The sequence below is a fragment of the Myotis brandtii genome, unplaced genomic scaffold, assembly GCF_000412655.1.
Source record: "Myotis brandtii unplaced genomic scaffold, ASM41265v1 scaffold4, whole genome shotgun sequence".
Lineage (NCBI taxonomy): Eukaryota > Metazoa > Chordata > Mammalia > Chiroptera > Vespertilionidae > Myotis > Myotis brandtii.
In genome coordinates this window covers 3,522,014-3,544,360 of record NW_005365371.1, presented here as the reverse complement: position 1 = coordinate 3,544,360, position 22,347 = coordinate 3,522,014, and the positions used below count along the sequence as shown (strand labels likewise).

Sequence of the window (22,347 nt, the reverse complement as noted above, 5' to 3'; positions counted from 1 at the left end):
AACTTAGTTGTCATGTAAACTAAATATCTTGGTGAGAAGCCCTTTCTAGAAAGGTGATAATATTTAAAAGTAAACTTGAGCCTGTTTGGCATGGCTCAGTGATTGAACGTCGATTATGAACCCAGGAGGTCATGGTTCGATTCCTGGTCATGGCACATGCCTGGGTTGTGGGCTCTATCCTTAATAGGTGGGGTGCAGGAGGCAGCCAATCAATGATTCTCTCATCATTGATGTTTGTCTCGCTCCTCCCTTCCTTTCTGAAATCTACAAATCTATTTTAAAAAATAAAAATTAAGCCCTAGCCAGTTTTGCTCAGTGGATAGTGCATTGGCCTGTGGACTGAATGGTCCTGGGTTCTATTCTGGTCAAGGGCATGTTCCTAGGTTGCAGGCTTCTGCCTGGTCGGGCGTGTTCAGGAAGCAACCAATAGATGTGTTTCTCTCACGTTGATATTTCTGTCTTTCCCTCTCTCCCACCCTCTCTAAAAATCAATGGAAAAATATCCTCGGGTGAGGATTAAATAATAAAATTTAAAAATGAAGAATTAAAATATAAAATAAAAAATGTTTTAAAAGTAACTTTGATACATAATCTAGTGTGGTAATAAAAGCTTTTATTATTTTGATGCAATGCATCTATCTCATTATAATTGTTTTATTACTAGGCTCTTCTGTGTGGCAGCTCAGAATGATGGATCAAGCCAGATCAACATTCTCCAACTTGGTAAGATATTTTAAGTTTATATTTCTCTCAACAGTTTGTAAGACTATGAAGTATGCAATAATGACTTTCACCAAGTAAGCATGAAATAATATCCAAAGCTATTATCAGGTATTCATTTACATTTGAAATGGTGATCATAACTCATCCCACAAAAGAAGAATATATTTAGTCTTGAATAGAATTAATTATAGAAAATCTTGTTGGGTCTTTCAGGGTATTTGGGGCATTGTGGAGGGGAACTGCCAAGTAGATCAGAAGAACTAAAAGCACAGATCAACATGTATTTGCATAACCAACCCTGAATGAAAAGGCTGAAGGAGATGAAGAAGGCCAGTCAGTATATGTTCTAGCCTTAACCTGCCATTGACAGAACTGGATACACAGAAGAATATTGGTTTGAAAAGGGAACTGCCTTTGTTGTTAACCCTCACCCCAGCAGGATATTTTTTTTTTTAGAGAGAGTGGAAAGGAGGAGAGACAGAGAGAGAGAGAGAGAGACCTCGATGTGAGAGAGACATACAAATTGGTTGCTTCCTGAACACGATTGGTTGCCTCCCCCACACACCCCGACCAGGGTCAGGATTGAGCCTGCAACCCAGGTACATGGCTTTGGCTGGAATGGGGCCCAGGACCCTTCAGTTCACAGGCCGACTATCCAATGAGCCAAATCAGCTAGGGCAGGGACTTCTTTTTCCTTAAGAATATATCGCAAGTCATAGTAATGGCCCAATAATAAGTATATTACCCAACCAAACTTTTTTGTTAATGTCCCTCCTCCCTTCTTAATGCTTTCTTTATTTTTAAAAAAATCTCAGTTTGGTGGAGAACCGTTGTCATACAGCCGGTTTAGTCTTACACGGCAAGTAGATGGCGATAACAGTCGTGTGGAGATGAAACTAGCTGCAGAGGAAGAAGATATTGACAATAACGTGAGGGGTAATCGTGCTCACGCCAAACGGAAAAGGCTTAATGGATTAATCTGCTGTGGGACTATTGCTGTAATCATCTTTTTCTTGATCGGTAAGAGTGCCATTTAAACTTTAAATGTTCCTTGTCACCAATTCTAGGAAGTTGTTAATTCAGTTCACCAAACATTTATATTGTACCTTCTTATGTGCCGTTGTGCAAGGTAGTAGAAATACAATAATTAAGATTCTAAACCTGTCTTTGAGTTTAGCCTGGTGGGAGAAAGGCACATGAATCATTTCAGTGTAACGTGCAAGTGTTAGACGAGAAATAGGCCCAGGATATTTGTAGCATTAGAAGCTTGGCCTAAGGATTCAAGGAAGGCTACTAGGAAGAAAAGTCACCCATGCTTTGAAAAAGTAACTGTTTAAAATAAAGTTATATAATTTATTAGATAAATGGTTTAAAATATATAAAACATACATTGATTCCTTTATAATTGCTTTAAATTTGATTAAAACCAGCATTTTGAAGACTAAGCTGAAAATATTTTAACCCCTATAGGAATAGATTATAAATAAAATCCTGTGAATTCAGCTCTGTACTTTTTCATCCCTAGGATTTTTGATTGGCTATTTGGGCTATTGTAAACGTGTAGAGCCAAAAACTGAATGTGAGCAAACAGAGTCTGCAGCGGTAGAGACTGAAGAGGAAACTGAAGAGGACTTGCCTGAAGTATCTCCCCACTTATTTTGGTCAGACCTCAAAGCAATGTTGTCAGAGAAACTGAATTCGGCAGACTTCACCAAGACAATCAGGTGAGTTAGAGCGACTTCACAAGTTGGACCTGAATATCTAAACAAAGGTGACCGGTCTGGAGGAAAGGCTTTTTAGAGCAGGGGAGGCTTCCCATGTTTTGTTAGAGGGTAAAGGAGTCAGTAAAGAATTCAAACTATGATAGGGAAAAAAGTAGAACTTTTGTGGGGACTCTCCTTTTTCTTAAAAAGAATTCACAGGTCCTTAATCTTTGTTATCTGCTTCTTTGTTGCTTGCTATCAGACTTTTTTGCTCTGATTTTCCATCCTAACCCATTTTTAAAATTTATTGTTGGTACTAACCCCTTTTTTAGATCATGCTAAGCTCTGCTACTCTCGCCAAGTCATCTTTATCCTCTAGATGGAGACTAATTGACATGTCTCTAGTATTTTTTGATTTCTTCTGGTTCTCACTCATTAATCCATGTCTTAAGAAGTGTTGTAAGGTTTCTTTCTGTCCTTAGATTTTTTTAAATTGATTATATAGAGAGATAAAAACATCAATTGGCTGCCTCTTGCACCCCCCCTACGGGGGATCTAGCTCACAACCTGGGTAGGTGCCCTGATAGGGAATCAACCGGCAACTTTTGGTGCGGTCCACGCTCAACCAGCTGAGCCACAAAAGGGCAATCCTTAGATTTTTAAGTTCTTCCTTACACACATATCTAACTCTGTAAAGAACAAATTTATATTTTACCTTTTTCTAGCCATACTAGCTTCCTATAGTTTCCAATGGTACAATAGTTCTTTTAGTCTTAAATTAGAAATATTGGCATTTTTATCACATCTGATGAATACTTTTGTGTATACTGTTCATCAGGCATTATGGATGAAATGAGAATATTGTCTACTAAAAGAAAAAGATCAAATAATTAATATGCCATGTATATTTACAAATAGCCATGGCAGATCAGAATAATAAGTTTTGCTTTCAGGGGATTCACAATACTTTAAAGTAGGTAAAAATAATGGTCTATACCTGAAACTTATGTAATGTTATTAACCAATGTTCTCTCAGTTAAAAAACAATTTGCTTGATATTTGAGTTTAATATTTTAACAGTGACATTTTTCCTCCAGGCAGCTGAATGAAAATTCTTATGTCCCTCGTGAGGCTGGATCTCAAAAAGATACAAACCTTGCTTTTTATATTGAAGATAGATTCCGTAAACTTCAATTCAGCAAAGCCTGGCATAATGAACATTTTGTTAAGATTCAGGTCAAAAGCAGGTATGTTGAAAGATGGTAAACTTATTTTATAGAAGCAGCTACTTTTAGTTATGATAAATATAGCAAAGACTAAGTGTATTAAAGCCATTTAATTTTTTTTCCAATGGTGGTCTTAGCTTCATTTTAAAATAATCTTTTTAACAGTGATCCAAATTCAGTGACCGTAATTGCTACAAACAATGGCGGGCCATACCTCGTGGAGAATCCTCAGGGTTATGTGGCATATAGTAAGGCTACGACAGTTACTGTAAGTAAGACAAAATAGTGCATGACTTCTTTTCTCTCTGTTGAATAGCTCACAAGCTCATTGTCTTTACTATTCTTAGGAGTTATAGTATAAATTTACTTGTAAAATGTAACTGGTTAAAATGAAACCCTAAATCTTCATCTTAGTTGGCAAGACTCCAAGTAATCCTACTGCTCCCTTCTCTTCACTCTGCTCTGACCACTCTTAATCTCCCTGCTGTTCCTCAAACACTCAAATTCAAGCACACTCTCACCTCAAGGCCTTTATAAAACTTGCCTTTTTCTTTGCCAGGACCACTCTTCCCTAAATATCTGCATGGCTTGTTTCCTCACTTTGTGCAAGTCTCTTATCTAATACCAGAGGCCCAGTGCACAGATTTGTGCACCGATGGGGTCCCTCAGCCTGGCCTGTGCCCTCTCACAATCCAGGACCCCTCGGGGGATGTCGGACTGCTGGTTTCAGCCCGATCCCCACAGGCCAGGCCAAGGGACCCCACTGGTGCACGAATCTGTGCACCGGGCCTCTAGTATGCATATAAGATCTTTGGTTAATCTCTTTCCGCCTTCCCCTCTTCCCTCTAAGATTCATCAGTCTGTTCCATGCCTGTGTGTTGAGCTGCCCCTTGGTGGCCAGTGGATATCATAGCTACTAGTCAAACGGTCAGACACTTAGCATATTAGCCTTTTATAGATATAGAAGATTACCTCCCTAAGGAAATCTTCCTTGATTACCTTATCAAAAATGTCCTTCCTTTAATCACTTCCTCTTACCTTGCTTTATTTTTCTTCATGGTACCTGTGGCACCTGACATTATTCATTTGATTCTACATTGGAATATAAAGAGCTAGGAGTTGGTTTCATTTATTACTGTGTCCTAGAGCTTTGGACAGTGCCTGACACATGGTAGTATGTTATTTGCATATATCAGATTCCCCCTTATGCGGGGACAGATCAATACCATCTTGGTTGCAACCAATCTTAGCTTGATAGCTTGATTCTTTAATTCTTGATATTATGAAATTTAGGCAAATGTGGCCCAACTATTACAGAAATTTAAAAAACATCTGGATAGAATAGTTCTATATAGCTTTTTCAGGTTAAAAAGCCACATATATGTATGTCAGGGGCCTTTCTAGTGGATGCCTTTTAAGCCAGATGAAGTTTTATTGTTCTTCTGTCTTCCTGCTTAATCTGTGCTGTGTCGTTACCTACAAGTTAGGGGTTTGGAGGTGGGTGGATTGTTCTGCTAAAAAACATTGAGGATTTTAGTTCCCCTGCAAGCTTTCTCTATTTAGATATTTGGTTATTAATGTCAGTTTATCTGAACTGGATTAGTAGAGTTTAGGAACATTATGATGACAGCTTATATAAACATCTAAATATTGATCTATGCAAGTCACTTTGTTATAATAGACCATTCTTAGACAAATTTATTATCAGCTTTCAGTTAGGGAGTATGTATGTCTTCAATTGTCTGGGGTTCAAGTATGAGACCATTATGTAATTGATGCTGCCATGGCTAGCCTACAATATTTATATTGGTATATGTCTCTGTTTAACATATCTTGTTATCCTTTCTCTTCCCCCAAGATGTCTGAAGCAACATAAAATAAATTAAATGTACTTAACTTAATCTAACTATATCAATGTAGATTAAAGACAGTGTGGGATAATGAAAGACATGAATGTAGGAGGCCAGAAATGTTGACTTCATTCCTGATAACGTTGACTACTTTTTTAAAAAATAGGTTTTTATTGATTTCAAGAGAGGAAGGGAGAGAGAGATAGAAACATCATCGATAGCAGAGAATCATCGATCTGGCTGCCTCCTTCTGGGGATCATGCCTGCAACCCGGGTATGTGCCCTGACCAGGAATCGAATCATCCTCCTCGTTCATGGGTCGATGCTCAACCAACCAGTGAGCCACAATATGGCCAGGCAACCCTGACTACTTTTGACTTTAGAAATCACATGTATCCTTTCTAGGTCCTGGCCCTCTTTTACCCTGTCTTGAGTTTGATCTGTAAAACCATTCTGCCTTAGACTCTATGGCTGTTCTAGTACCATAACACTCATTAAATCCAATGTCTTTATTTTAGGGTAAATTGGTCCATGCCAATTTTGGCACTAAACAAGACTTTGAGGCTTTAAGCACTTCTGTGAATGGCTCTTTAGTGCTTGTTAGAGCAGGGAAAATCACATTTGCTGAAAAGGTAAGTATGAGTTATACATTGTTGTCATAATCTTCCTCAGTTAAATGCTATTGTTAATTTTATTATGTTCTGAAAACAAGTGGTCTTAAATGCTCATACCTGAAAATATAAATTTATTAAAGTACTTAATGAATACCAATTATCTAAAGTCAATAGGATACTTCAAAACTGTGGCATATCTGCTTGGATTATTTTGTAGCCATTGTCTTTCAGTGAAAATGAACTCATCAAAAATGCTTCAGTGAAAGCAGTTTAAGTTGTACCTATGTAACAGTTTTGTGTATATATATAGAATTCAATTATAACTAGTTTTTAGAAAAAGGAAAATTAAAAGTCAAATCTACACAAGCAACTAGAATGGAACATATTAAGACAGTAAATATCTTGGATGGGTTTTTATTATTTCTCTAATAAACTCTTAGTGAATATTAAGACATTTTTCCTAAACATAAGCTATTTTGAATATTGGGAGTATAGGTGTTATCCTCTGTAACCCTTTGTCAGCATAAAGTCTAGTATGTATTTTAAATTTATATGATTAGTTCTTCATATTCTGAGCTTTGTGTTTCGTTTTTTAGGTTGCAAATGCTGAAAGTTTAAATGCAATTGGTGTTTTGATCTACATGGACCATACTAAATTTCCCATTGTTGATGCAGAGCTTCCATTGTTTGGACATGTGAGTTCTTTGAGCAAATGAGTTTTTGGGTTCTCTAAATTATTGCTAGATTTCACTTACATTAGTAAAAATAAAACTGTGCCTTCCTTAAATACTTTTGTCTGGGAGAGTTTTAGCAGTAAGCAAGAAGATAAATTATATGACATTGAAACCTAGTTGCTACTTATTGCTAAAAGTACTTGATCAGTATAATCTAGTCTCCTAGTATCCACGGTTTTGCTTTCAGTTATCCACTGTCAATTGTGATCTAAGAATATTACATGGAAAGTTCTAGAAATAATTCTTAAGTTTTAAATTGTGTGCTTTCCTGAGTAGCATAATGAAATTTTGAAAAGGAGACATGTACTACTATTTGTAATACTTTAAACATAAAATAAAATTAAAAGAATTTTTTTTAGTTATCCCACTCTGTCCAGCCTGCGATTGGAATCATCCCTTTGTCCAATGTATCAACTTTACACACACTACCTGCCCATTAGTCACTAAGTAGCCATCTCAGTTATCAGATTGCCTGGCATGTTATCACAGTGGTTATGTTCAAGAAAGATGTGGGATGCTAGCAGTTTGAATATGCCAAAGAGGAAGCAATAAAGTATATGTAGGGTTCAGTACTCATCCACAGTGTCAGGCATCCACTAGGGTCTTGGAATATATTTCCCACTGATATGAGGAGACTATTGTAGTGTCTTGAATTGAATTTGGCATATGCCATAAAAAGCAAGAGTCACGTATCATAGCGCCACTCAGACTTACAGACTTTAAGGTGCTAAACTAAGCTTGGGCTATAGCCTCATACTCAATCTGAATCTTACAAGGAAATTTCTTGAACAAGTACCTGATAGAAGTGATTGCTCTTTTGTTTTACTAGGCTCATCTGGGAACAGGTGACCCTTATACGCCAGGATTCCCTTCTTTCAATCATACTCAGTTTCCACCGTCTCAGTCATCGGGATTGCCTAATATACCTGTCCAAACCATTTCCAGAGCTGCTGCAGAGAAACTGTTTGAGTAAGTTCTTATTTGAAAACTGCCTTTCAGGGTGAGACTTTATGATTAAGGAGAATAATCTGTTGATTTGATAAAGTCTTAAAACAATTGGCTATTGTTTTCCACATTTGGAACATTTTGGGGATGGATAGCTATTAATTTGGTATAGATAAAAAATGAGATTTTCCAACATAAAGTGATATTAATGATAGACCTTGGATTTATAAACTCAAGGAGTCCTTGTTCAATTCACTCAGTGAATTCTTTGTGTAGTATTCCTGGCATAGCTGTGCTTGAATGCTTCCTGTGGTTAAACGTTTTGTTGCCTATGGCAACCCATTCAGTTATTGGAGAAGATCTGTTGGAATTTATGTTGAGCTATAATACTCATTAGTTCTGGATTTTCTTTTCTTTTTTTAAATGTTTTTGTTGGTTTTTAGAGAGAGGAAAAGGATAGGGAGAGAGATAGAAACATTGATGAGAGAAAAACATTTATCAGCTGCTTCCTGCACACCCCCTACTGGGGGTCGACCCTGAAACCTGGGCATTTGCCCTGACCAGCAGTCAAACTGGTGAACTCTTGGTGCATGCCCCCGGCCACTACCCAGGCCTTCACCACTATTGTCTGTGTTCTTGGGTTGTGCATATATGCACACAAGTCCATTGGTTAATCTCTTCCCACTCGCCCACCCTCCCTACCTTCCCTCTGAGGTTTGACAGTTTGTTTGGTGCTTCTGTGTCTTTGGATCTATTTTTGTTCTTCAGTGTATGTTGTTCATTAGATTCCACATAAGAATGAGATCATGTGATACTTATCTTTCTCTGAGAATATTCTTTTATAACTGAGATAAGCCTCTATACATACTACCCATGTTAGTGGAGTTAGTAAATGTGGAGATATATATGTATATATGTATGTATGTATATAATTTTTAAAGGTCTTTTCCTTTAAGTCACTCTTTTTTTTTTTTTTTAATTGATTTTTTACGGAGAGGAAGGGAGAGGCATAGAGAGTTAGAAACATTGATGAGAGAGAAACTTCGATCAGCTGCCTCCTCCATACCTCTTACTGGGGATGGGCCCACAACCAAGGTGTACATGCCCTTGACCGGAATCGAACCTGGGACCCTTCAGTCCGCAGGCTGACGCTCTATCCACTGAGCCAAATCGGTTAGGGCATAAGTCATATATATATATTATTGATTTCAGAGAGGAAGGGAGAGGGAGATACAAACATCAATGAGAGAGATTCATTGATCAACTGACTCCTGCACGCCCCTTACCAGGGATCAAGCCCACAACCCGAGCATGTGCCCTTGACCGGGAAACAAACCCGGGACCCTTCAGTCCGCAAGTCGATGCTCTATCCACTGAGCCAGACCGGCTAGGGCAGGGGTGGGCAAACTTTTTGACTCGAGGGCCACAATGGGTTCTTAAACTGGACCGGAGGGCCGGAACAAAAGCATGGATGGAGTGTTTGTGTGAACTAATATAAATTCAAAGTAAACATCATTACATAAAAGGGTACGGTCTTTTTTTTTTTAGTTTTATTCATTTCAAACGGGCCGGATCCGGCCCGCGGACCATAGTTTGCCCACGGCTGGGCTAGGGCAAACATGGGAATATATTAATGGACTTTTATATAAGAAAAAGTCCATCTGAGTCCATCTTGGTATCTATTTTAAATGTAAACTATAACTATAACTATTCTCTGGCAGAAAGGCACACATCAGAAGAAGAAGGTAAGAACATTGTGCTTAAACAGGAAGTAAACTCATGGTTGTCTACAGATCAGAATAAGAAACAAATAGCCACTAGGGAGTAAATTTTGTATGTTCTCTTATATGACCTCTTAACCTAGAACTCTACTGGATGTAAGAAGGACTGGTTTTGTAAACTTGGGGAAAGTAGCAGTAACTCAGAATGCTGATTTCTGTTTTTTAGTTCTGAAAATATGGAAGGAGACTGTCCTTCTTCTTGGAAAACAGATTCTTCATGTAAGCTGGTAACCACACAGAATAGGAACGTGAAACTCACTGTGAACAATGTGCTGAAAGAGATAAGAATTTTTAATGTCTTCGGTGTTATTAAAGGCTTCGAAGAACCAGGTAAAGACCTCCGATTTCTCTGTCTAACTGTGTCTATTGCTCTATTTATGTATTTCTGGTTTTCTCCCTGTTAAGCATGTAGCCAGAGGAGGGAGTGAGAGAAGGCTGGCTTGGCTTTGTGAAAAGCTAAGTCTTATATGTCTTAAAGTGAATCATTTAGGTGTCAGTTTCCTTGGAAGCTAAATAAAGCCCCAGGACAGTAACTTTTCAAAAATTGACCATTATGACTTAAAAATTGCTTTTAATTATTGAGTAGACCAGCAGTAAGCTAATTTCTACTTACGGGGACAGATAATAAACATTTTGCAGGCCATACAGTCTCTGATGCAACTATTTAACTCTGGTATTATATCATGAAAACAGCTATAGACAATGCATAATGAATCAACAAATGGGATATAATTTGCTGATACTGATAATAGGTCATCTATCTATTTAAATGCATTCAAATAGTCATATCATTGGGTAATGAAAATCCTTGGATTTCGGTTGCTTATTAAAGAACTAGAGGCCCGGTGCATGAAATTCGTCCCATAGCCCGGCCTGTGCCCTCTTGCAGTCTGGAAGCCCTTGGGGGATGTCCAACTGATGTGGAGGCAGAGAAGCTCCTGCCACCACCACTGTGCTCGCCAACCATGAGCCCAGCTTCTGACAGAGCGGCACTCCCCCTGTGGGAGCACATTGACCACCAGGGGGCAGCTCCCGCATTGAGCATCTGAGCCCTGGTGGTCAGTGCGCGTCAGCAACCAGTCATTCCCCCGTTTGGTTGATTTGCATATTAGCCTTTTATTATATACGATAGGTGAGCACAAATACATAGTCGATGAGTAAACTTAATTGGTAATGTAAAAAAAGAGGACCAATATTAATAAGGAAAAATATTAGTATTGTCATATGAATTTTTAATCCCAAAATCCTAAAGCTCTCTTACCCTTAATGCATATACTTCATTTTTACCCTTCTATGAATGTGCTTATTCTAGACTCAGAAAACAATTTAAGAGCTCATTGTATTTTTTTTTTAAGGTCGTTATATTGTAGTCGGGGCCCAGAGGGATGCCTGGGGTCCTGGAGCTGCAAAATCCAGTGTGGGAACAGCCCTTCTATTGGAACTTGCCCAGATATTCTCTGATTTGGTCTTTAAAGGTAGGGCGCACATTTTGAGAACTTGAATATCTATGTGCTACATATAGTTTTAAATGTTATAGTATGCTTTGCTCACTTTTACCTTTGTCACTCCTTCTAAACCCTGAGTTCTTTAGTATAAAGCAGATTTTCTTTTGTTATATCTTTCTTTGACTTTTGAAAATATAGTTAACATACAAATTGATTTCAGATGTTCCACGTAGTGAATTGACATTTTATATGCCTTATGAAATGATTACCATGATAGGTTTAGTAACCATCTGTTACTATATAGTTATTACAATATCATTGACTATATTCTCTATGCTATACATTATATCCCTGCCTTTGACTTTGCAGTGTCTTCATTATACTGGGAATCATCCATTTTTTTAAAATTTTTATTGATTGATTAATTTTAGAGGAAGGGAGAGAGAAGCATCAATTAGTTGTTCCACTTACGCATTCATTGGTTGATTCTTGTATGTGCCCTGACTGGGGATTGAACCCGAGACCTTGGTTTACTGGAACAACAGCTCTAACCAATTGAGCTACCCAGCCAGTGCCCATCCATTTCTTTTGAGATACTGAAAAGTGTTATATTTGGCCCTAATTCTGAGTTCGACATACCCAGAATGATATGGCAAATCTAACATGGCCCCTAAGGAATCTATTTGAAAGCAAGCAGTGACATACCTGTGTACTAATGTTTTATAGTTTTACTAGAGGCCTGGTGCACGACATTTGTGCACGGGGGAGAGTGCAGAGGGAGAAGGTCCCTCAGCCTGGCCTGCCTTTCACAGTCCAGGAGCCCTCAGGGGATGTCCAACTGCTGAGGAGGCAGGCCACTGTGTTTGGCATCTGTCAGCCAGGCTTGTGGCACACTGACCACCAGGGGGCAGCTCCTGTGTTGAGCGTCTGCCCCCTGGTGGTCAGTGCATGTCATAGCAACCGGTCTTTCCACCGTTCAGTCAATTTGCATATTACCCTTTATTATATAGGATTGTAAAATTTTGTATGATTTGATATATTTATGAGTATGAGAAAATATTTGTATATTATAAACATAATATATAAAGGCTCACTTTGAAGCCTTTCTGCCATGGTATTTACCACTCCTCTATACCTACCCACACACACATGCAAACCTTCACCACATTATTGAATCTTTGGATCACGGTAAGTTGCAATGCTTAACATTTCGAAAAATATATACTCAGGGAAAGGGAAGGGATGGAGGGCAGTGGTGCATATAGCCCCCAAAGGAACTGCCACTAATGTCGTTTCTCTGAAAACTCTTCCCTATAACATAAATGTGTGAATTGTTATTTTATTTCATAACAACTGTTTTTTCAAGCAATTTTTAAGTTACATACTTTTAAGCAAATTGTTCTCAAATAAGATACACTGTGATTTCAAATATATCTTGGTCCAGAAGGTAAGGGATCCAAAGAATGGAGCTGAAAAAAAGTGCCTTTCAATAAGCTGGTCCCTGCTGCATACTGGAAATCTTATTTGCAAATGATTACCTACCTTGTTTTTTCTAGATTACTTTGTTTAATTTGTAAAGATTTATTTTTATTGCATATAGTTGACATACAATGTTACATTAGCTTTAGTGTGCAACATAGTGATTCAACATTTATTATTTCCTTATAATGTGATCGATCATGTAGATCACTTTCAAAATTTGTTTTCACCTGGGGCCTCAAAAGGAAAAGAATTTTTGTTTTTCAATATATTTTATTGATTTTTTACAGAGGGGAAGGGAGAGGGATAGAGAGTTAGAAACATTGATGAGAGAAACATCGATCAGCTGCCTCCTACACCCCCCCTGACTGGGGATGTGCCCGCAACCAAGGTACATGCCCTTGACCGGAATCAAACCTGGGACCCTTCAGTCCGCAGGCCGACACTCTATCCACTGAGCCAAACCGGTGAGGGCAGGAAAAGAATTTTTTAATCTGCTGTTAGAAGTTTTTTATTTTATCTTTAAATCACTTGTCTACCTATACTTTTTCCCAAGATGAAGCTAACCTTTTGTTGTCTTTCAGGCGGGTTTAAACCCAGAAGAAGCATTGTCTTTGCCAGCTGGAGCGCTGGTGACTTCGGAGCTGTGGGTGCCACTGAATGGCTGGAGGTATTAACGACACCCAGAATGGCACCCAAACTTGTGTTGCCTTAACTTGTCTTCCAGAAACCATGCTCTCAATAGAATATTTAGTCCCAATAGAATCCAAATTTAAAAAGAAATTCCTAATAATGGTTACTTTAGGTGATAATTAGATTGATACATGAGTATTTTTCCTTCTCTTCTAGGGATACCTTTCCAGCTTGCATATAAAGGCTTTCACTTACATTAATCTGGATAAAGCTGTTCTTGGTGAGTATCCTTTTCATTAGCTAGTCATGAATTTAGATAAACTAATACAAAACAGCAGAAGAAAGCTTTCTAAAGCAGCACTTACTACTTTTTACAATTTACATTGGCCATTTCCAGATCAAAAGATTCACTTACCTTTCTCTTAATTGTCCATTAAGTTAAAATGGGTGCAGATAGCCTTGTCCAGAGCAGTGTTTCTCAGTGTGGTCCCCACAGCAGCAGCATCAGGATAACCTGGGAACTGTTAGAAATGAAGAAATTTCAGGCCTATCTCAGACTTCTGAGTCAGAAATTGGAGCATAGGTCCAGCAAACTGGTTTAGCAAGCATTCCAAGTGATTCTGATGCACTAAGCAAAGCATGTCAAACTCAAAGGCTAACACGGCCCAAATAAGGTTCAAGTTTATGCGGGCTGCAAAAATACAAAAGCTTCAATTTTCATAGAAACATAGGTTTATTTCAGTAGAGATGTGCTGAATACAAAGGGCTGAAATGAGTAATCGTTAACATAAAATAGAACATTTTAATAAAAATTACTATTTTTTTCTTGAACCCTAACTTATCAGACACTGAATAACTGCACAAATTAATAAACATAACACAAATAAACCTATTTTTCTTGTTCTCCGAAAGTGAAATATTTCCCGTTGCGCACACCAAACAAGTCAGTACAAGACTAATGCTGTGGCAATCAGCTGCTAAAATATTTGCTGCTAGTTTTAGTGGAGAGAAATGGTATGCCTGTGCGTAAGGCGCATAAGGGAAGTGAATGCAACACAATTATAGTAGTCATTAGCGAACGTTGTAGTTCATTATTAATAATTATGCATAACAGGATATTCTAAAAATTCAGTTATGAAATTTTTATTAAAACATTTCTTACAGACCATTATATTGGCTGGGCTGCGAAAATATTCGTTGTGGGCCGCATGCGGGCTGCTAGTTTGATATGCTTGCACTAACGTTTGAGAACCAATAGTCTGGACAGTGTTTTAGACCAGAAGGAACTAAATCATGTCATGTAGAATGGCACTTCTAGAGACTAGTTCACATATTACTATATTGTGGCATCATAGATGGAGATACCAATTAAAAGAGTTTGAATGTTATTAAAAATGCAGGTGTAGCCAGTGGATGAACTGAGAAGAGTAAAATGTGTCTCCATTGGGACAAAAAAGGAGGGAGTTAACGAAATCTTACTAGATTTATCATTGCCATTTTACCTGCACAGCAGAATGTTTTGAATATAGCAAGCTTACTTACAATTAGCAGATGAATGCCTTAACATGGATGAACCAAGAAAACCAAATCATTAACATTAAAGTAGGCAAACTCAGGCAGTAAGAGATTCGGTTGAGTCAAATTAAGGTTAGTGGTCACTAAAGAACTTTTATCTACTTCATTAAGAGGATAGTTGTATATGCCACTCATCTTGGTTATTATCCTCCTGTCTTCCTATTTGCAAGTACTTTTAGTTGTTGAAGTAGCAGGGTGAAAATTGCTTGACTAGAGAAGGCGCAATGTTAGAATAATCTCTTTGCAGGTACCAGCAACTTCAAGGTTTCTGCCAGCCCATTGTTGTATTCACTCATTGAGGAAACGATGCAAGACGTAAGTGTATACCTAATTACGAAAATATATAACTTAATTTTTTGCCTAATTCACATAAGGTGAAAAATATTGATAGCTAAAGTAACTTAGAATAAATTTTATAGCAGCGTTATTTCAGTCACGCTCTTGGCTTATTTTTCCCCAGCCTATTGAACCATGGGAGGTGGTATACGAAGGGCTCTGATCACAAACAATATGTAGTCTGTTTAGGAATATGTAGCAGAGTTCCACGGGGCCTAAGCTGTACTGTCGGTACCCACGGAGGTTGTCTATAGCAATGATTGCAAACCTTTTGAGCTAGGCATGTCAGCATTTTTAAAAACCCTAACTTAACTCTGGTGCCGTGTCACATATAGAAATTTTTTGATATTTGCAACCATAGTAAAACAAAGATTTATATTTTTGATATTTATTTCATATATTTAAATGCCATTTAACAAAGAAAAATCAACCAAAAAAATGAGTTCGCATGTCAGAAGTGACATAGGTTCGCCATCACTGGTCGAGGTCTATAGAGTCAGAATGTTAAGGAAGGTTTTAAATGGACTTAAACTATCCCTAAGACTTAAGTCAGAAGGTCAGATAAAATATTCATTGAATAGAGACAGACATGTGAATGACCATAGTTTTGAATGAGCAAGGAATCAAATTTGCCTAACACCATTAGCGGTTATATATTGGATTGATTAAGGTTGGAAGGGAACCAAGGGTCAGGGAACTTGACCTTGATTCCATGGGAAACGAGGGATTACAATAGGGTCTCTAATAAGGCAGTAATGTGTTTGCAGGTTAGGCTGGCAGTAGTATGAAATGTGCTAGAAGGAAGAAATGAGATAGACATACCATGAAGGCTAGGAGAGGGCTTTTTAAAATTGTGGTTAAACCACCTTTAGAATGTTAAGAAAGCATATATTTTTTTTCTCACCTTAACTAAAGGCACTAGCAGTACAAGCTTAGTAAGAATAACTTCAAAAATTTGAAATTGTTTTGTCCTAAAAATTTTTTCAGGGAGATATAATAAAAATGTAGTGTCTTTTAATAAATGTTTATAAAAGAGAAATATATTTCAGAAAGGTTCATTTTAATGATAACTTAATTTCTTATTTAACAGGTGAAACATCCAGTTACTGGGTTGTCTCTGTATCGGGATAGCAACTGGATGAACAAAGTGTAAGTTGTGAGACAAGTGAATAAACAACTGATAGAAAAACAATCGTGCAGTAGCACCTACTGTGTCAGGTAGAGATCTGGGTAACTTTGCAGTGAGCTTACCTATACCTAGAGAGATTCCTTTTAAGACTTTTGGGGCAGCTAGGAGTAAGGTTACATGGTAGCATAGTCTGTTCTTTGGAAAACTTTCTAAAAAACACATTCTTTCCTTGCAGGGAGAAATTTTCTCTTGATGATGCTGCTTTCCCTTTCCTTGCGTATTCTGGAATCCCAGCAGTTTCTTTCTGTTTTTGTGGGGTAAGTCTGAAGAACTCTGAAGTGTTGTATCTTGGCTCTTCTTTCATCAAATTTGAAACCAAGTTTCCTAGAGTGCTTACAATGTTTTAAGAAGTTATACACATGCAGTTATTGTATGCTACCTTATGATCAGTTTTACAATAGAATTGTTCTCAATTAGCCTAATAGCATTTGATTTTATTTGCTAAAACTTCAATTAAGTAATATCCGTTAATAACAGCCTGCTTATTGGACAATGGGGATTTAGAGGATTTCATCTAAGAGTAGTAACACCGGGGTTAGGAACATGTTAGAAGCAAAGGAAGAATTATAGTTACTATTACCTTGATGGTGTAACTGGAATGTGAGGCGCCTACTTTTCTAACCTGCCTGAGTACATTAACCTCACTTTGTTTTCCAGGCCTCAGATTATCCTTACTTAGGTACTACCCAGGATACTTATGAGGTACTGAATCAGGAAGTCCCCGAGTTGAACAAAATGGCACGTGCAGCAGCAGAAGTTGCTGGTCAGCTCATGATTAAACTTACCCATAATGCTGAATTGAACCTGAACTATGACATGTATAATGAGAAAATGCTTTCATTTGTGAGGGATATGAACCAGTTCAAAACAGATGTAAAGGTGAGCACTAATTAAAATCTGGTTCTTAATGCTGCAGTATTAAGCAGTTTGAAGAATGATGTTTAACTGTTCCTGGGGAGAGACTTAGTTGGTAACCAAAATACATTTTAAAGTGAACTGAGGTGTTATTTTGCTTAGAATCCATAATTCATTTGGGAGGTTATAGATCTAGAATAGACCATGGCAGGTATTTCAGAATCTAGAACTATGTTTTCTATTGTTCATGTATTCCAGGCAATCCATAAAGAGCTAGGACCCAGAGACTATAGGTGTCAACCTATGACTTTGAACCTGTGAGTTTAGATATATGCCTTTTGGAGATGACATGATGGAGAGAGAACATAGCCAGTAGTTAGTTACAGTCTTATTTAGTGTTCATCCTGCGTAGTATTCAAACTTGATAAAATCAAAAGTGGTTTCCAACTGATAACCAAATCTTATGGCTTTCCTTTTATTTTAATTTTTAAAAATTGATTGAGAAAGGAACATCAGTTTTTGTTCCACTTCTTTATTCATTCATTGGTTGACTCTTGTATGTGCCCTGATCGGGGATCGACCAGCAACCTTGGCATATTGGGACAACACTCTAACCAACTGAGATACGTGGCAAGGACTTACTATGGCTTTCTTGAAACAAATTGTAGCTGATCAGAAAATGAGACTTAACCAGATGGGAATAACTAGATTCTAAAGTTTGTTGAACCAAAATGCTTCATGTATTCTCCCTTGAACTGGGAACAATATACTACACAGAGTTATATACTTGGACTAAGTAGATTATGTTAAATTTTTTTAGTACGGTTTTCTTTTGAGACCAAGAGTGATACTTATACTATATGCTGGGCTTAAATATGAGTGCATTGCTATAGTTTACAGAGCTTGGAACCTCCTGTACAAGTGCTTTAATCTAGCTTTCTCTGGATCTTGCATTTGTCTGTGAGTTCACCCCCTTTTATCAGAATCTCAGTTGCTACACCTAAATTAGAAAGGCGTAGAATAACATCCTTAGGAATATAATATCTAATAGTGAATGGAATGTCTTTTGCTACAGGAGATGGGTCTGAGTCTACAGTGGTTATATTCTGCTCGTGGAGACTTTTATCGTGCTACTTCCAAACTAACAACAGATTATAAGAATTCAGATACAGCAGACAGACTTGTCATGAGGGAAATCAATGACCGCATCATGAGAGTAAGTAACCTCTTAGAAAAGGAAGAACTAAAATATGTTAAATTTAGTTGGTAAACCTTGCATTTCTAAAAAGTATAACTTCAGAAGCTTAGAATCCTTTGCTGCTTTAGAATTCACAGATATTAACTCTTACAAGGTCTAAATCAACACACCAAACTTGGAAATACAAGAAACATTTAACCTAGTGTTGACTTTTTTAGGCTTTAGAAACATTTTTATTGTTTAATATATTTTATTGATTTCAGAAAGGAAGGGATGGGGGAGGGAGGGAAGGGGAAGAGAAAACCATTGATCGGCTGCCTCCTGCATACCCCGCACCAGGGATCGAGCTTGCAACCCAGGCATGTGCCCTGACTGGGAATCTAACCATGACTGCCTGGTTCATAGGTCGATGCCCACCACTGAACCCCGCTGGCCGGGCTAAACACATGTTTAAAGAAGAGATCATTAGTGATTTAGCTGTCATTTCTCTACGTTTCTGTTGTCTAATCCAGCCTTCAGACTGCTGGGAAGAAGCAGAAGATCCTTTTACAGCAGAAACTTACAAATCTTCCAGATGTTGTTGTGCTCCAACAACAACAAAGAAAAACAATTAGAGTTCACTTTTACAAAGGAGTTGACATTTAGTTTTACAATTTTAACAGATTAATAGCCTGGTTCTCAGCATTCTTAAATTAAAGGAAACCGAACATTTGGAAGTGGGATAGTGACTGTAGTTTTACTGTATCAGATTCTTTCTTCACAACCAAAGTCAATACTGTCAGCGCTCTTGTATGTTTTGTTTTTTAGGTGGAATATCACCTCCTCTCACCCTATGTATCTCCAAGAGATGCTCCTTTCCGACACATCTTCTGGGGCTCTGGCTCTCACACTCTCCAAGCTTTACTGGAGCACATAAAACTGCGTCGGCAAGATCGCAGTGCTTTTAATGAAACACTGTTCAGAAACCAGCTGGCTTTAGCAACTTGGACTATTCAGGAAGCTGCAAATGCCATCTCTGGTGACATTTGGGACATCGACAATGAGTTTTAAATGTGATACCCTTAACTTAGGGTACCTGTGACTTGTGCTGGTTGTGCTAAATTTTCAGTAGGGCTACAAAACCTAATATTGTTAAAGTTCTACCCATTCATCTCGGTACTACTAGATGTCTTTAGGCAGCAGCTTTTAATACCGGGTAGGTACCTGTTAAAGTGAATAACCACTGAAAAGTGTTCATGAAAGAATGTTTTTCTCTAGAATTTTAAGTGCTTTGTAATGGTAACTGCCTCTTTTCTGTTACAGTTATAAAAAAAAGTCAGAACCAGTTACATGAACTATTGCTCTAAATCCTAAGGACATGAACACTGATGTCTCTTGAGTGGGAGGAGGAAGGTGGTGTCTGCTGCAGGTCAAACATGGTATTTCGTTTGATGCCAAATAGCAGATACCAGGTTGTAAGATCTATGCCTTTAAGGATTTAGCTGGTTTCCTCATCCCTGGATGAGACAGTTAACTTTCAAAAGAGATGGGACTTGTTTTCTTGCTAATGAGGTCCTTTAGCTGGATAAAATAAGGTTCAACTGTTTATCGCAGGAGCAAGGCCTTAATGTGTTAACCTCAAGATCATTTACAAAGAGAGGAGACCAGAAGCCAAAGACCTAGTATATTTTCTTTCCTCTGTCCCTTCCCGCATAAGCCTTGTTTAGTTTTTTTGTTTGTTTGTTTTTTTCCAAGATATTTTGAAAGAGAACCAGTTTTAGGTGTTTAATTTCAAGCTCAGTGTCAGACTTTAAAGAACACACTGCCAAATTTTGGTCAAAGTGTTAATTTTTTGGAAAGCTTCCTATCATTTTGGCTCAAGATATTTATTGTTTATTTATCAGTGACAGAGTTCACTATAAATGGTGGTTTTTTTTATAGAAGATAATTATCGGAAGCAGTGCCTTCCATAATTATGACAGTTATACTGTCGTTTTTGTTTTGTTTTTTTAAATAAAAGCAGCATCTGCTAATAAAACCCAACAGATACTGGAAGTTTTGCATTTATAATGGTCAATACTTGTTTTAGAAAACAGGGTTTTAGAAAACAGCCTCAAATAAAAATTTAAAGCTAAATATTAGAGACTTAAATTTAATTAGGGATTGCTAATCAAGTTAGACTTCTATTTAGCCAAGTAGATAAAAACGGTAGTTTCCCTAAAGTACTGAGTTGTGACCAAGTTATAAATTAATTGCACTTAAAGGCTGTGGTAGTACTCATAAGCAAAATTTTACAGCTCAGTTTATCCAAGCTGTAACTTTAATTCAAAATTTGCAAAATTTCCAGTACCTTTGTCACAAACCTAACTCACATTATCGGGAGCAGTGTCTTCCATAATGCATAAAGAACAAGGTAGTTTTTGCCTACCACAGTGTCTATATCGGAGACAGTGATCTCCATATGTTACACTAAGGGTGTACGTAATTATCGGGAACAGTGTTTCCCATAATTTTCTTCATGCAATGACATCTTAAAAGCTTGAAGATCGTTAGTATCTAACATATATTTCTAGCTCCCTATAATTCTCTATCTTTTAGTTTTAGTTGCAGAACATTTTGTGGTCATTAAACATTTGGTGGGTAAATTCAACCATGGTAAAATAAAACTACTTCCTTCGAGATTCTTTTTGTTGATTCAAAGGTTGTTTTTAAACCTGATGTGGTGTTACGTTACATTTGTGGTTTCTCTGGGTCTTCTGTTTAGCGGAATAGTAGCACACATTTATAATGTTTGCTATTGACAAATGAATTTAACTATCCCGTATATGCATGTTATTTCCTATAACCTTAGTTCATTCAAGCTTGAATCCTGAACTGACCTTTTAGCTTAAAGCAGGGGAAATTTGCATAGGAGGTCTGGGGGGGAGGGGGGAGAGAAGGGTGTGGGGAGCCAGCTTGCAAAAGGATCTTTGATCATGCCTACCTACCTACCTATTAGTACATGGTGGTCATACGTTAAATGTAGATGTGAACAAATAAGTTTGAGGCTACATGAGTAAAGACTTTGTTCTCTACTCAAACATGTAATCAGCTGTTTGTTATCTGGGCAGTTCAATATTGTTACCTAAAAAAATCCATAGGGTCTCTTAAGGTTCTTTAAACTTGGTGTCACTTACCCAAGTTAATAATAGTTCTAGATTATTACAGCCTCACTGAATTATTTCACTACTGAGTCTGTTTAGTCTTTACAGTGTTTTATCTGGAATAATATTTAGTGTAGCGAAGTAAAAAGGTCATTGCTGGGATTCCTGGTTTGAGTATCATGCTTTATCATACTTTAATAAAAGCTCAGTGACTTCAAGGAATAATACAAATAATGGGCATACATTTTACAGCAGTAAATTGCTTTTAAAAGCTCTATGTTTAAGGTTGAGTTATTACCAATCAAAGAGGTAGTAAAGGGCTTACTATTCCTGAATGAAATGTATATTTGACTAGTGACACCTGCAGGTCTTCATATTTTTTTCTGGTTATAGATATGTACATTTCGAGGCTAAAGGATAAAAGGAGTGAACTGTGTGATGATTCACTATTCTAGAACTTGCATAACCTTTACTGTGTTTCCTCTTTGAATGTTCTTGAAATTTTACTTGGTTAAAGATGGCTTAATTAAACTTCTCAACCTACTGCTCAGCTATATCTTTGTGAACAAGTGATATGCCATTATAATTGTATACGATCTGATATGTGCAACGATGTGGATATTCCTTATCTTGTTTAATAAAATGCTTGAACACTGAGTCTTTTCTTTTTTAAGAAGTGGGGTTTATTGACATTCCAAACAAGAAGCAGATTGCAGGGGGGCGGGCAGGGAGAGACACAGATGGACAATGGTCAGGCAGCTTGAGCTCACTGGGAAGTCAGAGGAAAGGGGGCCATGGAGACAGGCTCAGGGGGTTAGCCCAGGATGAGCTGCAGCTACCCATTTCTCCACTGGTTGCAAGTCTCATGGGGTTCCTTAGGGGTTGGGATATACGTGCCTGTGGGGGAAGGAGAAAGGCAATGGCATGGGTGTGCTCCTT

General features: G+C 37.7%; 1 protein-coding gene across 1 annotated transcript; it reads left to right on the top strand.

The window, feature by feature from the left end:
• Positions 1–664: 664 nt before the first annotated feature.
• On the top strand, positions 665–22,065 carry TFRC (transferrin receptor). The gene is made up of 18 exons (XM_014545286.1): positions 665–723; positions 1,539–1,743; positions 2,249–2,447; positions 3,524–3,673; positions 3,818–3,920; positions 6,021–6,134; positions 6,713–6,811; positions 7,680–7,819; positions 9,743–9,906; positions 10,932–11,051; positions 13,085–13,170; positions 13,350–13,413; positions 14,956–15,023; positions 16,135–16,193; positions 16,409–16,490; positions 16,891–17,112; positions 18,164–18,304; positions 19,094–22,065. The coding sequence occupies exons 1-18, from the start codon at positions 688–690 to the stop codon at positions 19,334–19,336; spliced, it is 2,295 nt and encodes a 764-aa protein (XP_014400772.1). The 5' UTR covers positions 665–687; the 3' UTR covers positions 19,337–22,065.
• The last annotated feature ends 282 nt before the right edge of the window (positions 22,066–22,347 follow it).